General features: G+C 41.6%; 2 protein-coding genes across 7 annotated transcripts in view; one reads left to right on the top strand and one right to left on the bottom strand.

Annotated features, from left to right (window-relative positions):
• Positions 1–148: 148 nt before the first annotated feature.
• On the top strand, positions 149–19529 carry LOC143752305 (cdc42-interacting protein 4 homolog). Its single transcript, XM_077245438.1, has 16 exons — positions 149–379; positions 472–610; positions 1928–2043; positions 2839–2892; positions 3745–3892; positions 3998–4060; positions 10622–10726; positions 10807–10935; positions 11011–11157; positions 13299–13454; positions 14182–14214; positions 14832–14941; positions 15728–15860; positions 16071–16120; positions 17575–17705; positions 19097–19529. Exons 2-16 carry the CDS (start codon positions 587–589, stop codon positions 19237–19239), a joined length of 1542 nt encoding a protein of 513 aa, XP_077101553.1. The 5' UTR covers positions 149–379; positions 472–586; the 3' UTR covers positions 19240–19529.
• Positions 19530–20216: 687 nt separating this feature from the next.
• LOC143752304 (breast cancer anti-estrogen resistance protein 3 homolog) overlaps positions 20217–23777 on the bottom strand; it is a 29970-nt gene continuing 26409 nt past the window's right edge. For all 6 annotated transcript variants that reach the window (XM_077245431.1, XM_077245433.1, XM_077245432.1 and 3 more), the window contains one exon: positions 20217–21473. In XM_077245431.1, coding sequence (XP_077101546.1) covers positions 21298–21473 — 176 coding nt within the window. In that variant the 3' untranslated portion in view covers positions 20217–21297. The remainder of the gene's footprint in view (positions 21474–23777) is intronic.

Genomic DNA, 23777 nt, shown 5'->3' on the forward strand with positions numbered 1-23777 from the left:
GGGGGGGAACCTGTGATTGGTTCGCACCGTCACCAAACGATTGTGATTGGTCCGTTCCATCACCAAACTACTGTGATTGGTCCACCGTTCACCGTTCTCGAATCAGGTTCAGTAGCCTTTTGTATGGATATTTTTATTCCAGTAGATGTCAGTGTGTCACAAACGACACGTTTATCATCTCGGATAACAAAGTACTGTCATTTTACTAGTGTTTTATTTGTATTCTTAACGGAGTTAGAAACGGTGTTATTTGTCAAATGTCCACCGACTGAAAACGACCAGTGAATCAGAAGCACAATCATATAACTTACACCTGTGAACTCACTCTTTCACTCACTCACTCAGGTGTCATGAAGTGAAACTCACTCTCCACAGATCCGTGAGAGAAACCACACTACTCTTCTCTTCACTCACACAAGGATCGCTTTACCTGGTAAAAACGAGAGTTAACCGTGTTTTATGGGATTATAGGTGTCGTGACCAACAATAAAAGGGACTACCTCATATTTATGAAAGGATTTTGAGTTAAAACAACTTCCTGTAGGAGTTTCGTGTCTCAGACTGCTGTGGTTTCTGATCAAAGATCATGGATTGGGGATCAGATCTGTGGGTAAGTTCATTCTGCCTTTAATCACTGACTGCAAATAGAAATACATGATTAAAGCGTTCATTGATTCACTTGCAGTTTTCCAGACACCTGTCCTTTGGATTTTCATTATATTGACATTTTTAAGTGAAGGGCAGTAATGATGAACTTTTTCACGATTGAAAAAAAGTAAGTTTAGCTAGCCTAGGCTACTTGTCTAGAATCACTGACAATCATAATATAAAGGTAACTATAACGATATAACTTAGTGGAGCTCGTTCTTGGGTTTCAAAACGGTAACGGTAGACAAAAAACGCGGCACATGTAAACGCGTCAAATCGTTTATTTGAAATTAAAAATGTCGCCGATTTTAATGTTGATAATCTATACGCTATATTCAACCATTGTGGCACAGAAAGTAATGACGTTCTGAATGAAACCAATTCCCGACAGAAACGCTTCAAATGTGAACGCTTTTATTTGTCAAATCGGATGTTTTCCTCATGTAAATTAATTTGGGTTTTATAAAACAGTTTTAAAGTAGATAACCTACTTCACTTCACATGTTAAACGTCCGTAAAGGAACTAAAAATCTTGTCACAACACTTATTTATTTAAATGTTTACTTGTATTAAGTATTACGTCACGTGACGGCTTGACTGCGATTCCCTTTCACTGGCTGAGGTTTTAGCAGCGCTAGTGTAGTTTAATTGGGTTAAAACTAACTCTCTACAGGTTAAACTGGTTTAGGTGTCTGGTCATCTCAGAACAGAAGAAGAGATCACACAGACTATTCTTCATCTGATTGTTTCGAAATGAGTCCAGGACCAAAAGAACAGCATGAGTGATGAAATCCTAGATAAGAACTCAACTTCCTTTAAAGATACAGTGATGTATGTGTGTGTGCGCGCATCTACTTAACCATTTTGGGTTTAAATACAAGTTAGCTACACTTTATTATTACACACAATATTATTATTATTTTAAAAGCAGATAAGATGTTAATAAAGTAATCAAATATTGTATTTTCACATGGGGTAGTAGAAGTAGGTTATAATATTTATAATTAGCTAAATGTAACAAGCAATATAAGTTGAATGAATTTAAACTTGAAGCCAGATTTGTCATGTGACTCATCAGGTCGTTCTGTCACAACTAGCATGAAGCAGATTGACCAGTCTAGCTAGTTTGAGGGTGTGCACGTGAGAGAAAGAGCCACACACACACACACACACACACACATCAATGTGTCACACCTATTCTGAGACCAGACTACCCTACACACCACCAGAGACAAATATCAATGCACTGTTAATCCAAGTCAGTATGGTGTGTTTGCAGGACCAGCATGACGTGATTGAACGACACACTCAGAGCGGACTGGATCTGCTGGACCGATACGTGAAGTTTGTCAAAGAGAGAGCCGAGGTTGAGCAGACTTACGCCAAACTGCTCAGGCAAGAGACAGCTTTGTGTTTCTGTAGATCAGGGGTTTCCATCGTTTAGACGCATCGAACCCACAAATATCATCATGATACAGGTGAAAAATAGCCTGTATGGCTCAATCTGGCACATTTACTTGATGGACTTGAGTGCTCATGTTAATTAATGTGCATTGTCCCTTTTAAAATAAAATTCAAAATATTAAAAATCCTCCTGCAAAATCCTCAAATTTATATTATATTAAAATTTAAAAGGCAAAGGGAGTTATATATTTTGATGAATAAAGACCCAATTTATACATAAAAAGAATTTAATATCTATATTTTTGTATTATTATTTGGAAAATATTTAGTTTATTACGTTAATTTATTTAGCTTTTTTCCTACTCACTGTAGTACTGTGATATCAGATGCATTATTTATAGCAAAAATTGTATTAAATATTTATAATTTATTTTAATCAATGTATCAAAAAAATTTGTTTAATCTTAATTATTTTTAATTTTTTACACTGTTTTCTGTAAACTTTTCCACAGACCCCACTTATATAGAGAGCATTGGCTCATGAATATTAATTAGTTCGCACAGGTTGAGCAACATCATCACCGCAAGCCGTCCTAAATTAGTTTCTGCATCATTTCTTTGGTCAAATCAACCGAAAGCATTTCGTTTTTTCATATAAGGGTGGGGGCAGTGTTTGGAAAGTTGTTATTATTATGATAATTATTCCGTGTGCGTAAATGTAAAGTTATCTTGTGTTCTTGAAGGCCCCTGGTGGTGTAACCTTTTTTTATGTGTGTTTCCCTGAAGGAATCTCTCTAAGAAATATTCCAGACGAGGCATCAAAGACGATCAGGACACAAAGTGAGTGAACCGTCTCTCGATCGCTCGATTAAACATTGATAATCAGCATTCCTGTGAGTAAAACAGTGCTAGCAACACTGACATCTCGGGTTCGATTCCCAGAGAATGCATGAACTGATAAAATGCGTATCTTGAATGCAATGCAAGTCACATGACTGTAAATGCACTAGGGCTGTCAAAATGGCTGAAAAGCTCAATTAGAATTTATTTCTTAAATATTAGCCAAATTCTAATTATATTTGTTTTCTAAAGGCAATATTTAATGCTAGAGGAAAAACAGTGCTGTATGTCTCCTATGCCCACATGTGGGCGCAAGCGAGCGCAATAAGCGAACATAAACCAAATCAAGCATCGCATCTTTTATTGAAATGAAACGACCTTTTAAATTGCATTAACTTTTGAAACAATTGTCCTTAAATAAAATAGAATTTCCCTAATGTGCAAACAAGTAAAATTAGGTTACAATAGTGCATAAAACTGTGTTCGTGCATCAGTAAGCCTGAGAACACACGCTTCAACACACACCGTAATGAACTACATGAACACAAAACAGCAAACTGCCATTCAGAAACACACACTTCTACTCACTACATTTACATATTGTTCGTCAAAAACAGCAGACGCTCAGCTTGGTCTGCAGCGGGTTTCTGTTGACGGTGTGTCCAGCTGATGAAACACACACACAGACACACACACACTCAGCTCTGACCGATGTGCAGGTTTCGTCAAGTGTGTTAGTGCACAATTTTTGCCACCAACTGATTTTTTTAATTCGAAGAATATTCGAAATTCAAATTTTGATTTGCCAGCCCCACTGTAAGCGCGTGTTGTTGACGGTGTGTGTGTGCGCAGGTTGAGCTGTCAGCAGTCGTTTCAGGACGTGGTGAACGAGCTGAACGAGTACGCGGCTCACAGAGAGCAACTGTCCGAGAGCATGACGCTCACCATCTGTGTGGAGCTCAGCAAAAACCTGCATGAGCTGCGGCACGAGCGCAAGAACGTGAGCCAGACCCCAAACACACGCATCTCACACTCACTGCACACAGATGCAGGATATCGGTTCCCTGTCATGATCCTCATTAGTGTGAAACTCGTTTTCTTGTAGCATCTGTGTGAAGTTAAGAAGGCTCAGCAGAACCTGGAGATCACCTTCAAACAGCTGGAGATTGTGAGTAAATGTGTGAGTTAGTGAGTGAGTGAGAGAGCGAGTGTTTGTGTGTGTGAGTAAGTGAGTGAGAGAGTGAGTGTGAGTGAGCGAGTGTTTATGTGTGTGAGTGAGAGGGGGAGTGAGTAAGTGAATAAGTGAGTGAGCGAGTGAATGTGAATGTGTGTGTGTGTGTGTGAGAGTGAGTGTGTGAGAGTGAGTGTGTGAGAGTGAGTGTGTGAGAGTGAGTGTGTGAGAGTGAGTGTGTGAGAGTGAGTGAGTGTGTGAGAGTGAGTGTGTGAGAGTGAGTGTGTGAGAGTGAGTGTGTGAGAGTGAGTGTGTGAGAGTGAGTGTGTGAGAGTGAGTGTGTGAGTGAGAGTGAGTGTGTGAGTGAGTGTGTGAGTGAGTGAGTGTGTGAGTGTGTGAGTGAGTGTGTGAGTGAGTGTGTGAGTGAGTGAGTGTGTGAGTGAGTGTGTGAGTGAGTGTGTGAGTGAGTGTGTGAGTGAGTGAGAGTGAGTGAGTGAGTGAGTGTGTGAGTGTGTGAGTGAGAGAGTGAGTGAGTGTGTGAGTGAGAGAGTGAGTGAGTGAGCGACTGTTTGTGTGTGTGAGTGAGAGGGGGAGTGAGTGAGTGTGTGTGGTGTGTGTGGGTGTGTGTGAGTGAGTGTGTGTGTGAGTGAGAGGGGGAGTAAGTAAGTGAATAAGTGAGTGAGTGAGCGAGTGAGTGAGTGAGTGTTTGTGTGTGTGAGTAAGAGTGTGAGTGAGCGAGTGAGTGTGTGTGTGAGTGAGCGAGTGAGTGTGTGTGTGAGTGAGCGAGTGAGTGTGTGTGAGTGAGCGAGTGTTTGTGTGTGTGAGTAAGAGTGTGAGTGAGCGAGTGAGTGTGTGTGTGAGTGAGCGAGTGAGTGTGTGTGTGTGTGTGTGAGTGAGCGAGTGAGTGTGTGTGAGTGAGCGAGTGTTTGTGTGTGTGAGTAAGAGTGTGAGTGAGCGAGTGAGTGTGTGTGTGAGTGAGCGAGTGAGTGTGTGTGTGAGTGAGAGGGGGAGTGAGTAAGTGAATAAGTGAGTGAGCGAGTGAGTGTGAGCGAGTGAGTGAGTGTGTGAGTGAGAGGGGGAGTAAGTAAGTGAATGAGTGAGTGAGTGTGTGTGAGTGAGTGTGTGTGTGAGTGTGTGTGAGTGAGTGAGTGTGAGTGAGCGAGTGAGTGTGAGTGAGCGAGTGAGTGTGTTTGTGAGTGAGAGGGGGAGTGAGTAAGTGAATAAGTGAGTGAGCGAGTGAGTGTGAGTGAGAGTGTGAGTGTGTGTGAGCGTGTGTGAGTGAGCGACTGTTTGTGTGTGTGAGCGAGAGGGGGAGTGAGTAAGTGAATAAGTGAGTGAGTGTGTGTGAGTGAGAGGGGGAGCAAGTGAATGAGTGAGTGAGCGAGCGAGTAAGTGTGTGTGAGTGAGTGAGAGAGGGGGAGTGAGCGAGTGAGTGTGTGTGTGAGTGAGAGGGGGAGTAAGTGAATAAGTGAGTGAGCGAGTGAGTGTGTGTGTGTGTGTGTGAGTGAGTGAGTATGAGTGAGCGAGTGAGTGAGTGAGAGGGGGAGTAAGTAAGTGAATAAGTGAGTGAGCGAGTGAGTGTGTGTGAGAGAGAGTGAGTGTGAGTGAGCGAGTGAGTGAGAGGGGGAGTGAGTAAGTGAATAAGTGAGTGAGTGTGTGTGAGTGAGCGACTGTTTGTGTGTGTGAGTGAGAGGGGGAGTGAGTAAGTGAATAAGTGAGTGAGTGTGTGTGAGTGAGAGGGGGAGCAAGTGAATGAGTGAGTGAGCGAGCGAGTTTGTGTGTGTGTGTGTGTGTGTGTGTGTGTGTGTGTGTGTGTGTGTGAGTGAGTGAGAGAGAGGGGGAGTGAGCGAGTGAGTGTGTGTGTGAGTGAGAGGGGGAGTAAGTGAATAAGTGAGTGAGCGAGTGAGTGAGTATGAGTGAGCGAGTGAGTGAGTGAGAGGGGGAGTAAGTGAATAGGTGAGTGAGCGAGTGAGTGTGTGTGAGTGAGAGAGTGAGTGTGAGTGAGCGAGTGAGTGTCTGTGTGTGTGAGTGAGAGGGGGAGTAAGTAAATGAATAAGTGAGTGAGCGAGTGAGTGTGTGTGTCAGAGGGGGAGCGAGTGAGTGTGAGTGAGTGAGAGAGTGAGTGTGAGTGTGAGTGAGCGAGTGAGTGTGTGTGTGTGAGTGAGAGAGTGAGTATGAGTGAGCGAGTGAGTGTGTGTGAGTGAGTGTGTGTGTGAGTGTGTGTGAGTGAGTGAGTGTGAGTGAGCGAGTGAGTGTGAGTGAGCGAGTGAGTGTGTTTGTGAGTGAGAGGGGGAGTGAGTAAGTGAATAAGTGAGTGAGCGAGTGAGTGTGAGTGAGAGTGTGAGTGTGTGTGAGCGTGTGTGAGTGAGCGACTGTTTGTGTGTGTGAGCGAGAGGGGGAGTGAGTAAGTGAATAAGTGAGTGAGTGTGTGTGTGTGAGTGAGAGGGGGAGCAAGTGAATGAGTGAGTGAGCGAGCGAGTAAGTGTGTGTGAGTGAGTGAGAGAGGGGGAGTGAGCGAGTGAGTGTGTGTGTGAGTGAGAGGGGGAGTAAGTGAATAAGTGAGTGAGCGAGTGAGTGTGTGTGTGTGTGTGTGAGTGAGTGAGTATGAGTGAGCGAGTGAGTGAGTGAGAGGGGGAGTAAGTAAGTGAATAAGTGAGTGAGCGAGTGAGTGTGTGTGAGAGAGAGTGAGTGTGAGTGAGCGAGTGAGTGAGAGGGGGAGTGAGTAAGTGAATAAGTGAGTGAGTGTGTGTGAGTGAGCGACTGTTTGTGTGTGTGAGTGAGAGGGGGAGTGAGTAAGTGAATAAGTGAGTGAGTGTGTGTGAGTGAGAGGGGGAGCAAGTGAATGAGTGAGTGAGCGAGCGAGTTTGTGTGTGTGTGTGTGTGTGTGTGTGTGTGTGTGTGTGTGTGTGTGTGAGTGAGTGAGAGAGAGGGGGAGTGAGCGAGTGAGTGTGTGTGTAAGTGAGAGGGGGAGTAAGTGAATAAGTGAGTGAGCGAGTGAGTGAGTATGAGTGAGCGAGTGAGTGAGTGAGAGGGGGAGTAAGTGAATAGGTGAGTGAGCGAGTGAGTGTGTGTGAGTGAGAGAGTGAGTGTGAGTGAGCGAGTGAGTGTCTGTGTGTGTGAGTGAGAGGGGGAGTAAGTAAATGAATAAGTGAGTGAGCGAGTGAGTGTGTGTGTCAGAGGGGGAGCGAGTGAGTGTGAGTGAGTGAGAGAGTGAGTGTGAGTGTGAGTGAGCGAGTGAGTGTGTGTGTGTGAGTGAGAGAGTGAGTATGAGTGAGCGAGTGAGTGTGAGAGAGTGAGTGAGAGGGGGAGTAAGTAAGTGAATAAGTGAGTGAGCGAGTGAGTGTGAGTGAGCGAGTGAGTGTGAGTGAGAGGGGGAGTAAGTGAATAAGTGAGTGAGCGAGCGAGTGGGTGCGTGTGAGTGTGTGTGTGTGTGAGTGAGTGAGAGGGGGAGTGAGCGAGTGAGTGTGTGTGAGTGAGAGGGGGAGTAAGTGAATAAGTGAGTGAACGAGTGAGTGTGTGTGAGTGAGAGAGTGAGCGAGTGAGTGTGTGTGTGTGTGTGAGTGAGTGTGAGTGTGTGTGTGAGTGAGAGAGTGAGTATGAGTGAGCGAGTGAGTGTGTGTGAGTGAGAGAGTGAGTGTGTGTGAGTGAGAGGGGGAGTAAGTGAATAAGTGAGTGAACGAGTGAGTGTGTGTGAGTGAGAGAGTGAGCGAGTGAGTGTGTGTGTGTGTGTGTGTGTGAGTGAGTATGAGTGAGCGAGTGAGTGTGTGTGTGAGTGAGAGAGTGAGTATGAGTGAGCGAGTGAGTGTGTGTGAGTGAGAGTGTGAGTGTGTGTGTGAGTGAGAGGGGGAGTAAGTAAGTAAGTGAATAAGTGAGTGAGCGAGTGAGTGTGTGTGAGTGAGCGAGTGAGTGTGTGTGTGTGTGTGTGAATGAGAGGGGGAGTAAGTAAATGAATAAGTGAGTGAGCGAGTGAGTGTGTGTGTCAGAGGGGGAGCGAGTGAGTGTGAGTGAGTGAGAGAGTGAGTGTGAGTGAGTGAGAGAGTGAGTGTGAGTGAGCGAGTGAGTGTGTGTGTGTGTGTGTGAGTGAGAGAGTGAGTATGAGTGAGCGAGTGAGTGTGAGTGAGAGAGTGAGTGTGAGTGAGCGAGTGAGTGTGTGTGTGAGTGAGAGAGTGAGTATGAGTGAGCGAGTGAGTGTGAGAGAGTGAGTGAGAGGGGGAGTAAGTAAGTGAATAAGTGAGTGAGCGAGTGAGTGTGTGTGAGTGAGTGTGAGTGAGTGAGCGAGTGAGTGTGAGTGAGAGGGGGAGTAAGTGAATAAGTGAGTGAGCGAGCGAGTGGGTGCGTGTGAGTGTGTGTGTGTGAGAGGGGGAGTGAGTGAGTGAGTGTGTGTGAGTGAGAGGGGGAGTAAGTGAATAAGTGAGTGAACGAGTGAGTGCGAGTGAGTGTGTGTGTGAGTGAGTGAGTATGAGTGAGCGAGTGAGTGTGTGTGAGAGAGTGAGTATGAGTGAGCGAGTGAGTGTGTGAGTGAGAGAGTGAGTGTGAGTGAGTGTGTGTGAGTGAGAGTGTGAGTGTGTGTGTGAGTGAGAGGGGGAGTAAGTAAGTGAATAAGTGAGTGAGTGAGTAAGTGAGCGTGTGTGAGTGAGTATGAGTGAGCGACTGTTTGTGTGTGAGTGAGAGGGGGAGTGAGTAAATGAATAAGTGAGTGAGCGAGTGAGTGCGTGAGTGAGTGAGAGAGTGAGTATGAGTGAGCGAGTGAGTGTGTTTGTGAGTGAGAGGGGGAGTGAGTGAGTGAGTGAGTGTGAGTGTGTGTGTGAGTGAGAGGGGGAGTGAGTAAGTGAATAAGTGAGTGAGCGAGTGAGCGAGTGAGTGTGTGTGTGAGTGAGAGGGGGAGTGAGTGTGTGTGTGAGTGAGAGGGGGAGTGAGTAAGTGAATAAGTGAGTGAGCGAGTGAGTGTGTGTGTGAGTGAGAGAGTGTGTGTGTGTGAGTGAGGTGAGTGAGTGTGTGTGTGAGTGAGCGAGTGTTTGTGTGTGTGAGTGAGAGGGGGAGTGAGTAAGTGAATAAGTGAATAAGTGAGTGAGCGAGTGTGTGTGTTTGTGAGTGAGAGGGGGAGTGAGTGTGTGTGAGTGAGCGAGTGAGTGTGAGTGTGTGTGTGAGTGAGAGGGGGAGTGAGTAAGTGAATAAGTGAGTGAGCGAGTGAGTGTGTGTGTGAGTGAGAGAGTGTGTGTGTGTGAGTGAGGTGAGTGAGTGTGTGTGTGAGTGAGCGAGTGTTTGTGTGTGTGAGTGAGAGGGGGAGTGAGTAAGTGAATAAGTGAGTGAGCGAGTGTGTGTGTGTGTGTGTGTGAGTGAGTGTGAGTGAGTTAGTGTGAGTTAGTGTGAGTGAGCGAGTGAGTGAGTGTGTGTGTGAGTGAGCGAGTGTTTGTGTGTGTGAGTGAGAGGGGGAGTGAGTAAGTGAATAAGTGAGTGAGCGAGTGTGTGTGTGTGTGTGTGTGTGTGTGTGTGTGTGTGTGTGTGTGTGTGTGTGTGTGTGTGTGTGTGTGTGTGTGTGTGTGTGTGTGTGTGTGTGTGTGTGTGTGTGTGTGTGTGTGTGTGTGTGTGTGTGTGTGTGTGTGTGTGTGAGTGAGTTAGTGTGAGTGAGTTAGTGTGAGTGAGCGAGTGAGTGTGTGTGTGTGTGAGTGAGCAAGTGTGTGTGTGTGTGTGAGTGAGAGGGGGAGTGAGTAAGTGAATGAGTAAGTGAACGAGCGAATGAGTGAGTGAGTGAGTGAGTGTTTGTGTGTGAGTGTGTGTGTGAGAGGGTGTACGAGTGAGTGATGTGATCGAAGGAGCGATGGGAGTACGCGAGCAAAAAATGTGAGTGTGTGTGTGTGTGTGTGTGTGTGTGTGTGTGTGTGTGTGTGTGAGAGAGAGTGGGTGAGCGAGCGAGCGAGTGGGTGTACGAGTGAGTGAGTGAGCGAGCGATGGGAGTGAGTGAGCAAAAAATGTGAGTGTGTGTGTGTGAGAGAGAGTGTGAGCGAGTGAGTGAGTGAGCAAGTGTGTGTGTGAGAGAGAGAGTAAGCGTGCGAGATGTGCGATTATTTACCCGCATTAAATGCACATTTTCCCTAAAGCCAGCAGGGTTTGGGCCCATCGTCGATGATTGCACCTATATTTTTTTTATTTTACTCTAGTTTAGTTTGTTTTTGAGTAATGAAAATAGTTTTGTTTAAATTTTAGCCAATTGTCTTTACTTTTCTTAACAATAATAGTTCAGACTGAGATTTGACGCACAAAAAAACAATAAAAAAAGATTAAAAAACAAAAGGACACAAAAAAGATTTGAAACATTTACAATATGTCAATGTTGACGTACCTCAAACTAATCTGTGCAATTTTTTTTTATTCTACTTTGTTTTGGTCATGAAAATGTATTATTTTAGTGGTTATTTCATTTAAGAAAAAATATTTAATTAATTTTCTTTAATGAAAAAAACTGTAAAGCAGCCTCCGTACACAAAAACATGAACACATGCATCCCTGCGCGAGATTACATCATGACTGATTGATTGATTGATTGATTTTTCTAACCAGAGTAAGAGGCGTTTTGAGAAGGAATGGAGAGAAGCAGAAAAGGCCAATCAGCAAACAGAGAGAGTGCAGCAGGACACAAACTCGACTAAAGCAGAAGTGGACAGGGTACAGGCAAACCACACACGCACTCTTCATACGACTTGTGCTCTGGGTTTGATGATGCATCATGTGTGTGTGTGTTTTAGGCCAAACAGCACGCACACAGTCGCATCCACATCGCGGACGAGAGTAAGAACGAATACGCCTCACAACTCCAGAGGTACAACAAGGAGCAGAGCAACCTCTACCACTCAGAGATTCCCTCCGTGTTTAAGGTGCGTCCTCATGTGGTTTGATCGAGGGAATCGTCCCGAGATGAATATTGAACACGTGGTGTGTGTCGTCGACAGAAGCTGCAGGAACTGGAGGAGCGGCGCATCCGGCTGCTGGCCGACGGGTACGTGCAGTTCTCCGAGACCGAGAAGAAGATCCTGCCCAACATCATCAAGTGTCTGGACACGATCAGCAGCACCGGGAGGAACATCGATGAGAAACAAGTGTGTACAAACAAACTCACTCACTCATTCGCTCTCTCTCACACACACACACACACACACACACACACACACACACACACACACACACATACACACACACACTCTTGTACATCTTTCTTTATGAGGACATTCACTGACACAATGCGATCTCTAGCCGCTTACCCTAACCTTACTCATCACAACTATGTGCTTAACCCGAACCCTTACCCTAAACCTACCCTTAACCTAATTATAACCTTATCCCTAAAACCAAGTCTGGATCCTCAAACAGGCCTTTAAAGGGGTCTCAGAAAGTGAGGACCGGCCAAAATGTCCTCACTTCTCTCTCTTTGTCCTCACTCCAATGGTCTAAAACTCAAACTGGTCCTAACAAAGATTGTTGTAAAAGTACACTCACTCACTCATTCATTCACTCTCACACACTCACTCACACACACATTTACTCAATCACTCACTCACTCACTCATTCAATCACTCACTCACTCATTCAATCACTCACTCACTCATTCATTCACTCACTCACACACACATTTACTCACACACACTTACTCAATCATTCACTCATTCACTCACTCACTCACACACACATTTACTCACTCACACCACATTTACTCACACACACTTACTCAATCATTCACTCACTCACTCACTCACTCACTCACTCACTCACTCACTCACTCACACACACATTTACTCACTCACACCACATTTACTCACACACACTTACTCAATCATTCACTCATTCACTCACTCAATCACTCACTCACTCACTCACTCAATCATTCACTCACTCATTCACTCACTCACTCACACACACATTTACTCACTCACACACATTCACTCACTCACTCACACACACACACATTTACTCACTCACACACACATTTACTCACACACACTTACTCAATCATTCACTCATTCACTCACTCACTCACTCACTCACTCACACACACATTTACTCACACACACTTACTCAATCATTCACTCACTCACACACACATTTACTCACTCACACACACATTTACTCACACACACTTACTCAATCATTCACTCTCACTCACTCACTCACTCATTCACCCACTCTGACACACACTCACACAATTTACTCACGCACTCACACACACACACACACACACACACACTTACACACACACACACACACATTTACTCACTCACTCACTCACTCACTCACACACACACACACACTCACTTACTCACACACATATTTACTCACTCACACACACATTTACTCACTCACTCATTCACTCTCACACACACACATTTACTCACTCACACACACATTTACTCAAACACTCATTCATTCACTCTCTCACACACACCCACACACACACACACACACACACACACACACACACACACACACACACACACACACACACACACTGTGTTCATTGAAATATCATAGTATGAAGCTTGTATGGTTTTCTGCTAGCTGGTTTTCTAACTTTACTCAGCCTGAAGGAAGTTCAGGAACACTGGCCGTGATAGGAGTTTATTTCTGCCAGTGCGAGTAAATTTAGTAAGAGATCTCCCTGCTGTGGATTTCATGTTGTTACACTAACTGGTACCATGGTATTGTGATAGAAATAGTTGAATAATTTTTACATTATTCATATATTACATTATGAGTGAAATTCAAGTACTTCACACTTTTTCTAGCTCCTCAAAGCTCTAAATATTGTTTAATTGTGATGATTTGGAAAACTAAAAGTTAAAAGATGTTGGAAAAATGGCAAACACTTTTATCTAAAAAATAAATAATAATAATACTATAACCAGTAGTTGGCGGCGGCGGAGCACTTATTGTCTAATTAGTCATTTCCATTCCCTAATGTTTGGAAAAAAGTAGGAAATCACAAAGTCTAATGAAAAACAAGCACTTTTCTTCAAATTTTGACTGAATTACACAGAAATCAAAGAGCAGCGCTTGTTTTATAATCACTGAAGCTGTCGGTCAGGTCAGTATGATACTGACTGAGTATCACAGTAGAACTGTGTATATAGTTCATTGAATCTGTGATATGTTTCTGATGCAGCTGAAACCTATGATAAAATGTTGATTAAAAAAAGAGAAAATATCCTGAAACTCGTGTGAAACTTGAGTGTGTGTGTGTGTGTAGGACACTCTGGTGCTCATCGAGCAGCACAGATCTGGCGCAGCGCCCCCTGCTGACGTGGAGTTTGAGGATTACAGTCAGGGAATCAAACCTGGCGCGTCTGACAACACACCACACCTGCCCAAGGTGCGCATCAAACAACTGTTCAAGAAAAAACAGGTACTTCCTTCGCCTGCAGGTTACAGATCTATACACACACACACATACACACACACCAGATGAAGAGATTATCACCAGTCTAACCCTGCATCTCTCCAGCTTTATATATATATTCATATACAGTCGAACCAAAAATTATTCAGACACCAGATATAATTTTTTTTTTTTTTTTTACTAGAGTATGCAGGACTCTATAGTTAATTTATGTAAATGAGGAGAGCAAAATAAATTAAACTGTGACATACACAATAATTCTTCATACAGTGACTACCAGTAAAATTTATTAAAATGTGGGACCAAAAATTATTCAGACATTTTAAATTGACCATGTTTTGCTGAATTGTTTTTTCTAATGCGATCTTTTTTACAGCACCGTGTAAAATTCTTGAAAGAGTTCTTGTCATATTTTATTAAAATTTTCGAAACTATACTGAATAAACTGTGATAATGTGAGAAATGTTGAAGGCGTCTGAATAAATTTTGGTTTGACTGTATATATATATATATATATACTAATGTTTGTTTATGCATGAAAAGGTTTTGGATTTTATCATCATGTTCATTTAAAAAATCTTGTATAGTATGACTTGCTGTTTTTGTTTGTTTGGTTTTTATTGTATTTATTTGTATTTTTGTAATTTAAATTTTTGCCATGAAAATAGCCTTGGATGCTGATATGGCACTAAATAAAACAATCTGAATCTGAATCTAACGTTTGTTGTGTTAGAATTTTCAGGTGACGTCTCCTGATAAAAACATGGTACGGTGAGAAGCTTTATTTCCTGCATGACTTTTATACTCATTCAAAGACATTTAAAGTGATTGAGATCCAGTGAATGATCGTCTTGTTTAGTGTTCTGTAGTTTGATTTGATTTCATTTCTAATGCAGCGCAGCACAAAACAAGTGTGCCTGTAATGAGCTTCATATTTCGAGTTGACTAAACGTTAAATTTTATGGCATTTTAAGTTGGAAAAACTATTTAAAGAGTAAAGGAGGAAGAAAAGGAGAATTATAGCTTGCGCCGTGAGGTTTCACTGCATAATAATGCATTGAAAATATTAACATAGAACAAAGTTATAAAAAAAATCTGGATTATGTTGTGAATTAGGCAAAAATTATTCGTAAGAATTTCTTGTGTGCTTATGAACACAAATAAACCACGCAATTATGACCCGTTTTTACTGTCACAACATCTTATGATCGTTGATGGGTGTTTGTTTAATTATTTATTTATTTATTTCATTAGTCAGTATGATTGACAGTTTGGCTGGACTGATTGCTTTATGCTGTGTGTGGGAGGGGTTTATGTAAGATTAACCTGTATTAAAAATACACTTTTAGAAGGTTTAATGTGTGTGTGTGTGTGTGTGTGTAGCCGTCTTCGTCGGAGGACTTATCTCGTCTTCCTCCAGATCAGAGACTCAAGCGTTTGCAGGAGAAGATGGACGACGTACAGAAAGAGCTGCAGAAAGAGACGGAGCAGAGGTTCAAATCATTTACTTTTACACGATTACATGAGACACAATAACCCGCCGATGCAAGAAAGACATGTTTACGAGACAATTGTTAAAAAAAACAAAAAAATCTAGTAGTGCCAAAACATTATAAACCTCAGTTTTCACAAAATGTCTACGGGACACATAAACTCCTCTCATGTTTGTAGTGACTGCATATTTTTATAATTTTTTTCGTTGTATTCGCATCAATCCATCTGATTCTACTTTCCTAGCATCTCTGTGACACGTGAGTGTGAGTTAAACTTTAATAATATCCAATATTCCAGCAACTTCTTATAAAAACTTTTATTAAAGTGCCCCATTGTGCTATTTTGAATATTACCTTTCATATCTGCAAAGTTTTAAAGGTTAAAGTGCAGATAAATGGAGTTATTGTTTTCCAAAAGAAAGAAGTGATTCTGAACTGAATCGGGTCGTTAGTACTTCAGTCTCACTTCCTGCTGTAGGTTTTTCACTAGTTTGCATAATGACAGTCTCTGGTCTTGATTGGCTGAAGCATCTCTTAGCCCCGCCCTCAAACACTGTAGTTGTATCTGAGACTGGAGGAGTTTGGTTCGTGTTGTTCATGTCGAGAAGACGCTGTTTTGAGAAAAGAGCTGATGATGCATTGATTATTATGAAAAAATGAAAGCGTTTTTGAGCTTGGATTCATGTGAACCCAGCTACATTAACTGATCCTGTTTCAATTAAACTTTCTGATCCGCTTTAACTGTGTGTCTGTGTGTGTGTGTGTGTGTGTGTGTGTGTCCGTCAGCGAGGCTCTGATGAAGATGAAGGGTGTTTATGAGCGGAACTCGCAGCTCGGCGATCCGTCCAGCCTTCAGCCTCAGATCATAGAAACGGCTAATAACATCGCCAGACTCAGAGGAGAGATCAGCAAATACCAGGTTCACACACACACTACTTCATTTTCAGTAATATTATTGATCTGACTGCACGGACACTATCAGACCAGAACAGAATATGAGCTGAATAATGACTCTTGAATTGGTCTCATATTTGATTGTTTGAGCATTGATTCTGTTCATTACTGTGCAGCTGTGTTGTATAAGGCTTTGCACTCGACTCACACACTCATATAAACGTGTGTTCCTCAGGGTCAGCTGACTGAAGCCGGTGGAGGGACACTGCAGTTCTCGCCCGCCAGGTCAGTTCCAGTGAGTGTGAGAGTGAGTCAGTGTGAGAGTGAGTCAGTGTGAGAGTGAGTCAGTGTGAGAGTGAGTCAGTGTGAGAGTGAGTCAGTGTGAGAGTGAGTCAGTGTGAGAGTGAGTGAGTCAGTGTGAGAGTGAGTGAGTCAGTGTGAGAGTGAGTGAGTCAGTGTGAGAGTGAGTGAGTCAGTGTGAGAGTGAGTGAGTCAGTGTGAGAGTGAGTGAGTCAGTGTGAGAGTGAGGGAGTCAGTGTGAGAGTGAGCGAGTCAGTGTGAGAGTGAGCGAGTCAGTGTGAGAGTGAGCGAGTCAGTGTGAGAGTGAGCGAGTCAGTGTGAGAGTGAGCGAGTCAGTGTGAGAGTGAGCGAGTCAGTGTGAGAGTGAGCGAGTCAGTGTGAGAGTGAGCGAGTCAGTGTGAGAGTGAGCGAGTCAGTGTGAGAGTGAGCGAGTCAGTGTGAGAGTGAGCGAGTCAGTGTGAGAGTGAGCGAGTCAGTGTGAGAGTGAGCGAGTCAGTGTGAGAGTGAGCGAGTCAGTGTGAGAGTGAGCGAGTCAGTGTGAGAGTGAGCGAGTCAGTGTGAGAGTGAGCGAGTCAGTGTGAGAGTGAGCGAGTCAGTGTGAGAGTGAGCGAGTCAGTGTGAGAGTGAGCGAGTCAGTGTGAGAGTGAGCGAGTCAGTGTGAGAGTGAGCGAGTCAGTGTGAGAGTGAGCGAGTCAGTGTGAGAGTGAGCGAGTCAGTGTGAGAGTGAGCGAGTCAGTGTGAGAGTGAGCGAGTCAGTGTGAGAGTGAGCGAGTCAGTGTGAGAGTGAGCGAGTCAGTGTGAGAGTGAGCGAGTCAGTGTGAGAGTGAGCGAGTCAGTGTGAGAGTGAGCGAGTCAGTGTGAGAGTGAGCGAGTCAGTGTGAGAGTGAGCGAGACAGTGTGAGAGTGAGCGAGACAGTGTGAGAGTGAGCGAGACAGTGTGAGAGTGAGCGAGACAGTGTGAGAGTGAGCGAGACAGTGTGAGAGTGAGCGAGACAGTGTGAGAGTGAGCGAGACAGTGTGAGAGTGAGCGAGTCAGTGTGAGAGTCAGCGAGTCAGTGTGAGAGTCAGCGAGTCAGTGTGAGAGTCAGCGAGTCAGTGTGAGAGTCAGCGAGTCAGTGTGAGAGTCAGCGAGTCAGTGTGAGAGTCAGCGAGTCAGTGTGAGAGTCAGCGAGTCAGTGTGAGAGTCAGCGAGTCAGTGTGAGAGTCAGCGAGTCAGTGTGAGAGTCAGCGAGTCAGTGTGAGAGTCAGCGAGTCAGTGTGAGAGTCAGCGAGTCAGTGTGAGAGTCAGCGAGTCAGTGTGAGAGTCAGCGAGTCAGTGTGAGAGTCAGTGCTTTATTAACTCTTTCAGCACATGAAAAAACTCCTGAAGTTGTTGGGTAGCTGTTTGTAGTTTTGACTGTGTGTGTGTGTGTGTGTGTGTGATGTTTGTGTGTGTGTAGTTCGGAGTATCTGACTGTGCTGAGTGAGTCCACCACGTCTCCGTCAGAGAACATCTATGAATGTGGTTTTGAGGAAGAGTTTGAGGTGGACTTACCCGTCGGCCAGTGTACAGCGCTCTATGACTTTGACGGTGAGTTTCTTTCCCTTTCTTCTGTTCTTCAACATCCTTCTGATCATTACACTTATGTCATAACTTTGACCTTTCATCTCATAAATATGACTATGATCTCATATTAATATTGTCATAATTGTAGTTTAAAGTTAAGTCATTTTAGTTTACATCTAATAATAATGTCATAATTTTGACTTCATCTTTATAATTATGACTTAATATGCCAATTTTGACTTTTCTATCATAAATTGTTTCTATCAGTTTAAACTCTTTGTCACACAAGAAGTCGAAATTGACGTACTAAGTCATAATTATGAGATAGTATGCCATCATTTTGACTTCGTCATATTTATTAGTTGTAAAGTGAAATTATTACTCTATAATTCTGACTTTCTATCTCAATTGTTTAATGTATAAAGTTATATTTATGAGATGAAGTCAAATTTATGACTTAAAACGACACAAAAAGTTGAAATTGTGACTTAAATGACTGTCTTGTTTTAAGTCGTAAATTTGACTTCATCTCACAAATATAACTTTGTATATTATAATTCTGACTTGTCTTAATTGTCGTTTTAAGTCATAATTTTGACTTTTCGTCGTAAATGTGACTGTTTTTCATAATTTCGACTATCTTTATTATTATGACTTAAATCCACAATTATGACAAAGGTAGAAACGCACTAAGTCATTTTTATGATAAATATTGAAATTTACATTGTTATACTTTCAACTTTTCATCTCATATATAAATTTGTAAGTTACAATTTTAACTTTGTCTTGTCATTTTAAGTAATAATTTCAACTACATTAATAAATAGGACTTGAAAAGCCAAAATAATGACACTATCTCAAAATTATGACTTAGTATGTCGTAATTTTGAATATCTCATAAATATGACTTGGTATGTAATAATTTGTCATAAATATGATTTACAAAAGCATTTTTTTCTTACATTTATATGAATAAATATTGTGTTCTTACCTTGGCATAAAACTACAGAAAACTAGTGAGTATTTCTAATACAGCAGCAAATATGACATCCGTCCTCTGACTAATGTAAACAATCTCTCAAGGATGTTTCCTTCCTCTTTAGGAAAGTCATAGAAACTTTGTTGTTTGTAATTTACTGTTGGGGAAACTGGGAACACGAAAAATATATTAGTTGTATTTTCCCATTCACCACTATAGAAGTTTATCCAACTATGATGACTTACTTTTGAGAGCTGTTGTTGCACGTTTGTTCCTGCCGGTCTTCCCTTGAGCCTCTTTCTGAGCGTGTGTGTGTGTGTGTGTGTGTGTGTGCGTGTGTGCGTGTGTGCGTGTGTGTGTGTGTGTGTGTGTGTGTGTGTGTGTGTGTGTGTGTGTGTGTGTGTGTGTGTGTGTGTGCGCGTGTGTGTGTGCGCAGGCAGCAGCGAGGGAGCCGTGTGCATGCAGGCGGGCGAGCAGCTGAGTCTGATGGATGAGGATCAGGGTGACGGCTGGGTCAGAGTTCAGAGAGCCAATGGAGATGTGGGATACGTGCCGGCCTCATACATAAAGATCATTTGATAACGTCATGTGACACTCACTCCATATACTCCTGTTTTATGCTATTGTGTGGAGTGTTTTCTTTCTTTTCTCTCAGTTTGTTATATGCTTCTGCTGGTGATTTTTCTGTGCATTTGTAGTTTTAAAGATCATGTTCATTGTTTGTTTCTGTTGTGTTTGTTGATTATTGCACACATGTGAGCATAAGCCTTCATGTCACATTGTTTTAACATAAATACAGTCATGTGTGTCCAACGTTTGACTCTGCTTCTGTATGTTTTAGTGCTGAATTAAAGTCTGTTCACACCAAACATGATAACTGTTACTACTGATTACTGTTGCAGTTAATGGATTCTGATTGGCTGATGGATTGAAAGTGCGTTCCTCTAATCGTTATCATTATAAATGTTTCACTATTTTTATTTTTTAAGAATTGGCCCGGTTAACAAGAACGATATAAAGAGAGTTCAGTTTCAGTTACTTAGTAATCCATGTTATGGAAATTTGTCAACTATGAAAAAGTTGTTTGCATTTGTTTGCAAAGTTGTGTGTGTGTGTCTGTCAAAACATGATACTATCATTGGTACTAATGTGAGTGTGTACAGACATCAGATCGAAATGACGATTAGTCGTTGAGTTGTGTTTTGGTTTTGGTACATTTGTGCATGTGTGTGTGTGTGTGTGTGTGTCTCCCTCTACTGGCGACACATAACCGCAATATTATCATGTTATCAACATGAAACTTAATTAACTTTAATACATTACCTAGGGGTGTAGTGTGAATTCACTAGTGCATCTTAATTTGAAGAATACGTCAAAATGTTAACTTGTCCAAGCTCTAAAACAATTTTCTTTTTCCAATTATTTTCTTTTCCACTTTTGATTTCTATTCAGTCCCGTTTTGTGAATACTGTTCTTACCCCCAACTCTAATTCGAAAGTAAAGGGTTGTGATTGTGAATCCTGTTTCATGTTGATTGTAAATTAAAGCAGACTCGGTTCGATGTATAAATTTCCATTTTAATTCATTAAGAAACTAAAATATATTCTTTCCATATAAACTGCCTCTGAAATTGGGCATATTTGGCATATTTCACTCGAGCGTGAACAAAATCACAGTTTTGAAACATCATCATCCAGGTCTCAAATGCATCACAATAGAAACAAAGCTGAAATCTGCAATATTTTCAATGTTAAAACAACGGCTACCAACTTGGGAAAAGTCACATGATGTCTGAAAGTCCTTTATCATCTGATTGTGCTTCAGTCTTTCTTGTCTTTTTTAACACTTATTGTTATCTGAATATTTAATCAATGACAGGGATATTAAAGAGATAGTTCACCCAAACATTTTGAAGAATGTCGGAAACCAAACATTGACTTCCATGGTATTTTTTCAAACTATGGGGTCATCAACTGTTTACCCATATTCTTCAAAATACCTTCTTTGTGCTCAGCAGAAAAAAATTAATTCATACAGGTTTGGAACAGGTGTGAACAGGAACAACTTAAAGGTGCATTGTGTAATATTTAGGAGGATCTGTTGACAGAAATGCAATATAATAATGGTGTATAAAGACCTTACTTAATGATCCGTTATGTTTTTATTAGCTTAGAATGAGCCGTTTCTGTCTACACACACCGCGGGTCTCCTTACATCGACATGTTTCTACGGTGGCCCTGAACGGACAAACACGTTTCCTCACTATGTTGTTCTTCGTGCAAAGAAGCTGCTAAAGTCAGCGAATAAAACATTGACACAATGATGAACAAGTAACAATAATATTCGCAATGACATATTGTTTTAATGAATAATTAAGTAAACATAATTTCTTAAATTATCTTTGTAAAGAAACCTCATTGTTTAACTGGCTACTCTCTGCTGTCTCAGACGACGACATCACTTCCTGTCAGCCACTGTAACTCCTGTTGGGTGCAATTCACAACCTCACCACTAGATGCCTCTAAAACTTACACACTGCACCTTTAAGGGCGAGTAAATGATGATTTTTTTGCTGAACTGTCTGTTTAAACTGGACATGGTGTCGCTCAGAGGCCGTTTCTCGGTCCCTCGAGCAGCTCAGACCTCAGATCCTCCATCCGGCTCCAGTTTGTTGGACAGGACCGTGAGGATGCGGTCGAACTTGGCGCAGCGCTCCTTGTGCTCGGCCTGCGCACCCGTTTGACCCCAGAAGAGGCGCAGGGAGAACTCCGTCTGAAACACCTCCAGGAGCTCCGGGATCGGTTCCCATCCGGCTGCAGGAAGAGAGACAGGTCAGATCGTCACAGCACGCGCGTTTACATTACAGATTTGCGCAAAACTTTTGAGATTTTTTCTAAATGTCGACAAAAAACGATTGCGAAATGACGGCATTTCCATTAACCGATGTTAAGCAACTAAAACGTATTTTTTTCCTCTCGCGATAAGTCATTCCAAAAATCGTGGCGACAGATGTTGGTGGGTTTATGTACATCCCAGCCACTGCACTGGCCAATATTATTAATCAAAGGAGACGTGTGTGTGTGTGTTATCCAATCATTAATGGGAAGGAAAGACCCTTATACTGTGAGCGGCATATATGAGGTGTTTCTCCCTCATTTCTGCTTCGAGGTCTTGATATTGGCATTTCTTTGAGGTTTAGAATCCAGTATTCCTGTAATTCTTTTGTCTTTTATGAATTTAATAAAGAACTCGTATAATAAAGAAATTTAATAAAGAAATGTCTCGTATTCTGTCCAAACATACCGTGGCATCTGCGTCAGGTGACTGTAAATGCCCAAAACCTGTTTCCATTGCAGTTTTGCGAAATATTTATTTTTCGAATTGCCTGAAAAATCATCTCATGCGAGCGTAAAAACTTTGCAATAATTGGGAGTTTTTGCGAAATTGACGTGTTTCCATTGGGCGTATTTGCAATTCGCAATTTCCATTTGCGCAATTTGAAGGGTAATGGAAACGCGGCTTGTGTATCACACGTATTGTCCTGTGTTGCCAATTTAGAAATTTTGCTACCACATTTAGCAACTTTTTTTTCATTGTTGCGACAAATTCTTATAATGTTATTTTGGCTATATACAGGGAAAGGGTTCGTACAAGGTGCTTAAAGTACTTATATTTACAAAGAGGTACTTAAAAAGTACTTGACTTATTTAAATACAATATATATGAAATATATATATATATATTTTGTTTTAAAAAGCACAAATGCAATCTTTCCCAACATTATAACATAAAATATTATTTATTGAACAATAATAGCCATTATAAACAATGTATTTAATACTAAATTATACTAAAGAAATTGTTTGATCAGTGAGAACTCTGATTGTAGTCCTTAAACCAAACATGTAGTGTTTTGAAAGTCCTGGAATTTCATTTTACACTGTCTACGAACCCTGTATTTGATATTTTAACAAACATTAAAAAAAAACATTCTGTCATCTCGGAGTGATTGGGTACATGTAAATATAGCTAAAATCAAAGCACAGTCATTGTCTTCAACTTGTGTACCACTGTCGCATGATGTCACGGTTATACATGAATGATGTCTTGGATGTCAAGATTTCATGCTGTATGACAAAAGAAACTGAAGGAATTCTGCTGTATTAAAGTACAGTCTGTCAGCAAAGGTAGTAGTGGAGTAGAATGCAAATACGACGTGATGTCATCATGAATATGCTAATTAGCACATAGCGACTTTCTCATTGATGCTGCAACTTGTTTTACGACAAGATGCATTTAAAAAAAATGTGTCTATTTTTGGTGATTAAGAGACAGACATTCTGTCGCTTCAAACGTTTTCTCTGAGATTTACATATACAGCCGAAATTATGTCCTAATGCTATTTTACAAATAGTCTTTAGCTACTTCTCATTAAAAGTAGTTACCCCCCCTCTGAGCTGCAATAAAAATCTGTAAATAAACGTCTGTAAATAAACGTCCGTAACTGTATCTAAATGCCAATTTCTCAAACAAATTTTATGTGCGATTAATAATTGCCACATTATATAATTAATTAGATTAAAAGTTTTAATCGCTTGACAGCCCTAGTATATTTGGTTATTTTTTACGATTAACAACCATACAAGACAAAAAAATTAAGATATTCTGTTGCGTCAAACTTTACTCTCTGAGATTTACATGTAAATACAGCCAAAATTATGTCATTTTCCTCCTTTCGAAGTCTTCATCTACTTTCCATTGAAATTTGGCAGAATGCAAATACAATGCAATTGCGCCACAAATATGCTAATTAACACTTTCTTATTGTTGCTTCAACTTGTTTTGTAATTAGTTTTACGACAAGGAGCTTTTTTGGCTATATTTAAACATTTTATTTTTAAACTTCACTCTCTGATATTTACATGTAAATATAGCCGAAATGATGTCATGAATATGCTAATTAAATTTTTTTTTTACTTGTTTTACGACAAGGAGCAGTGATGGCAACATTTTAACATGTTTGGCTATTTTTGGCGATTAGCAACCATAAAAGACAGAGACATTCTGTCGCTTTAAAGATTTAGATGTCAAATACAGCTGAAATTATGTAATTTAGC

Source organism: Siphateles boraxobius, unplaced genomic scaffold (genome assembly GCF_051911475.1).
Source record: "Siphateles boraxobius isolate OS27281-9 unplaced genomic scaffold, OSU_SipBor_1 260, whole genome shotgun sequence".
NCBI lineage: Eukaryota > Metazoa > Chordata > Actinopteri > Cypriniformes > Leuciscidae > Siphateles > Siphateles boraxobius.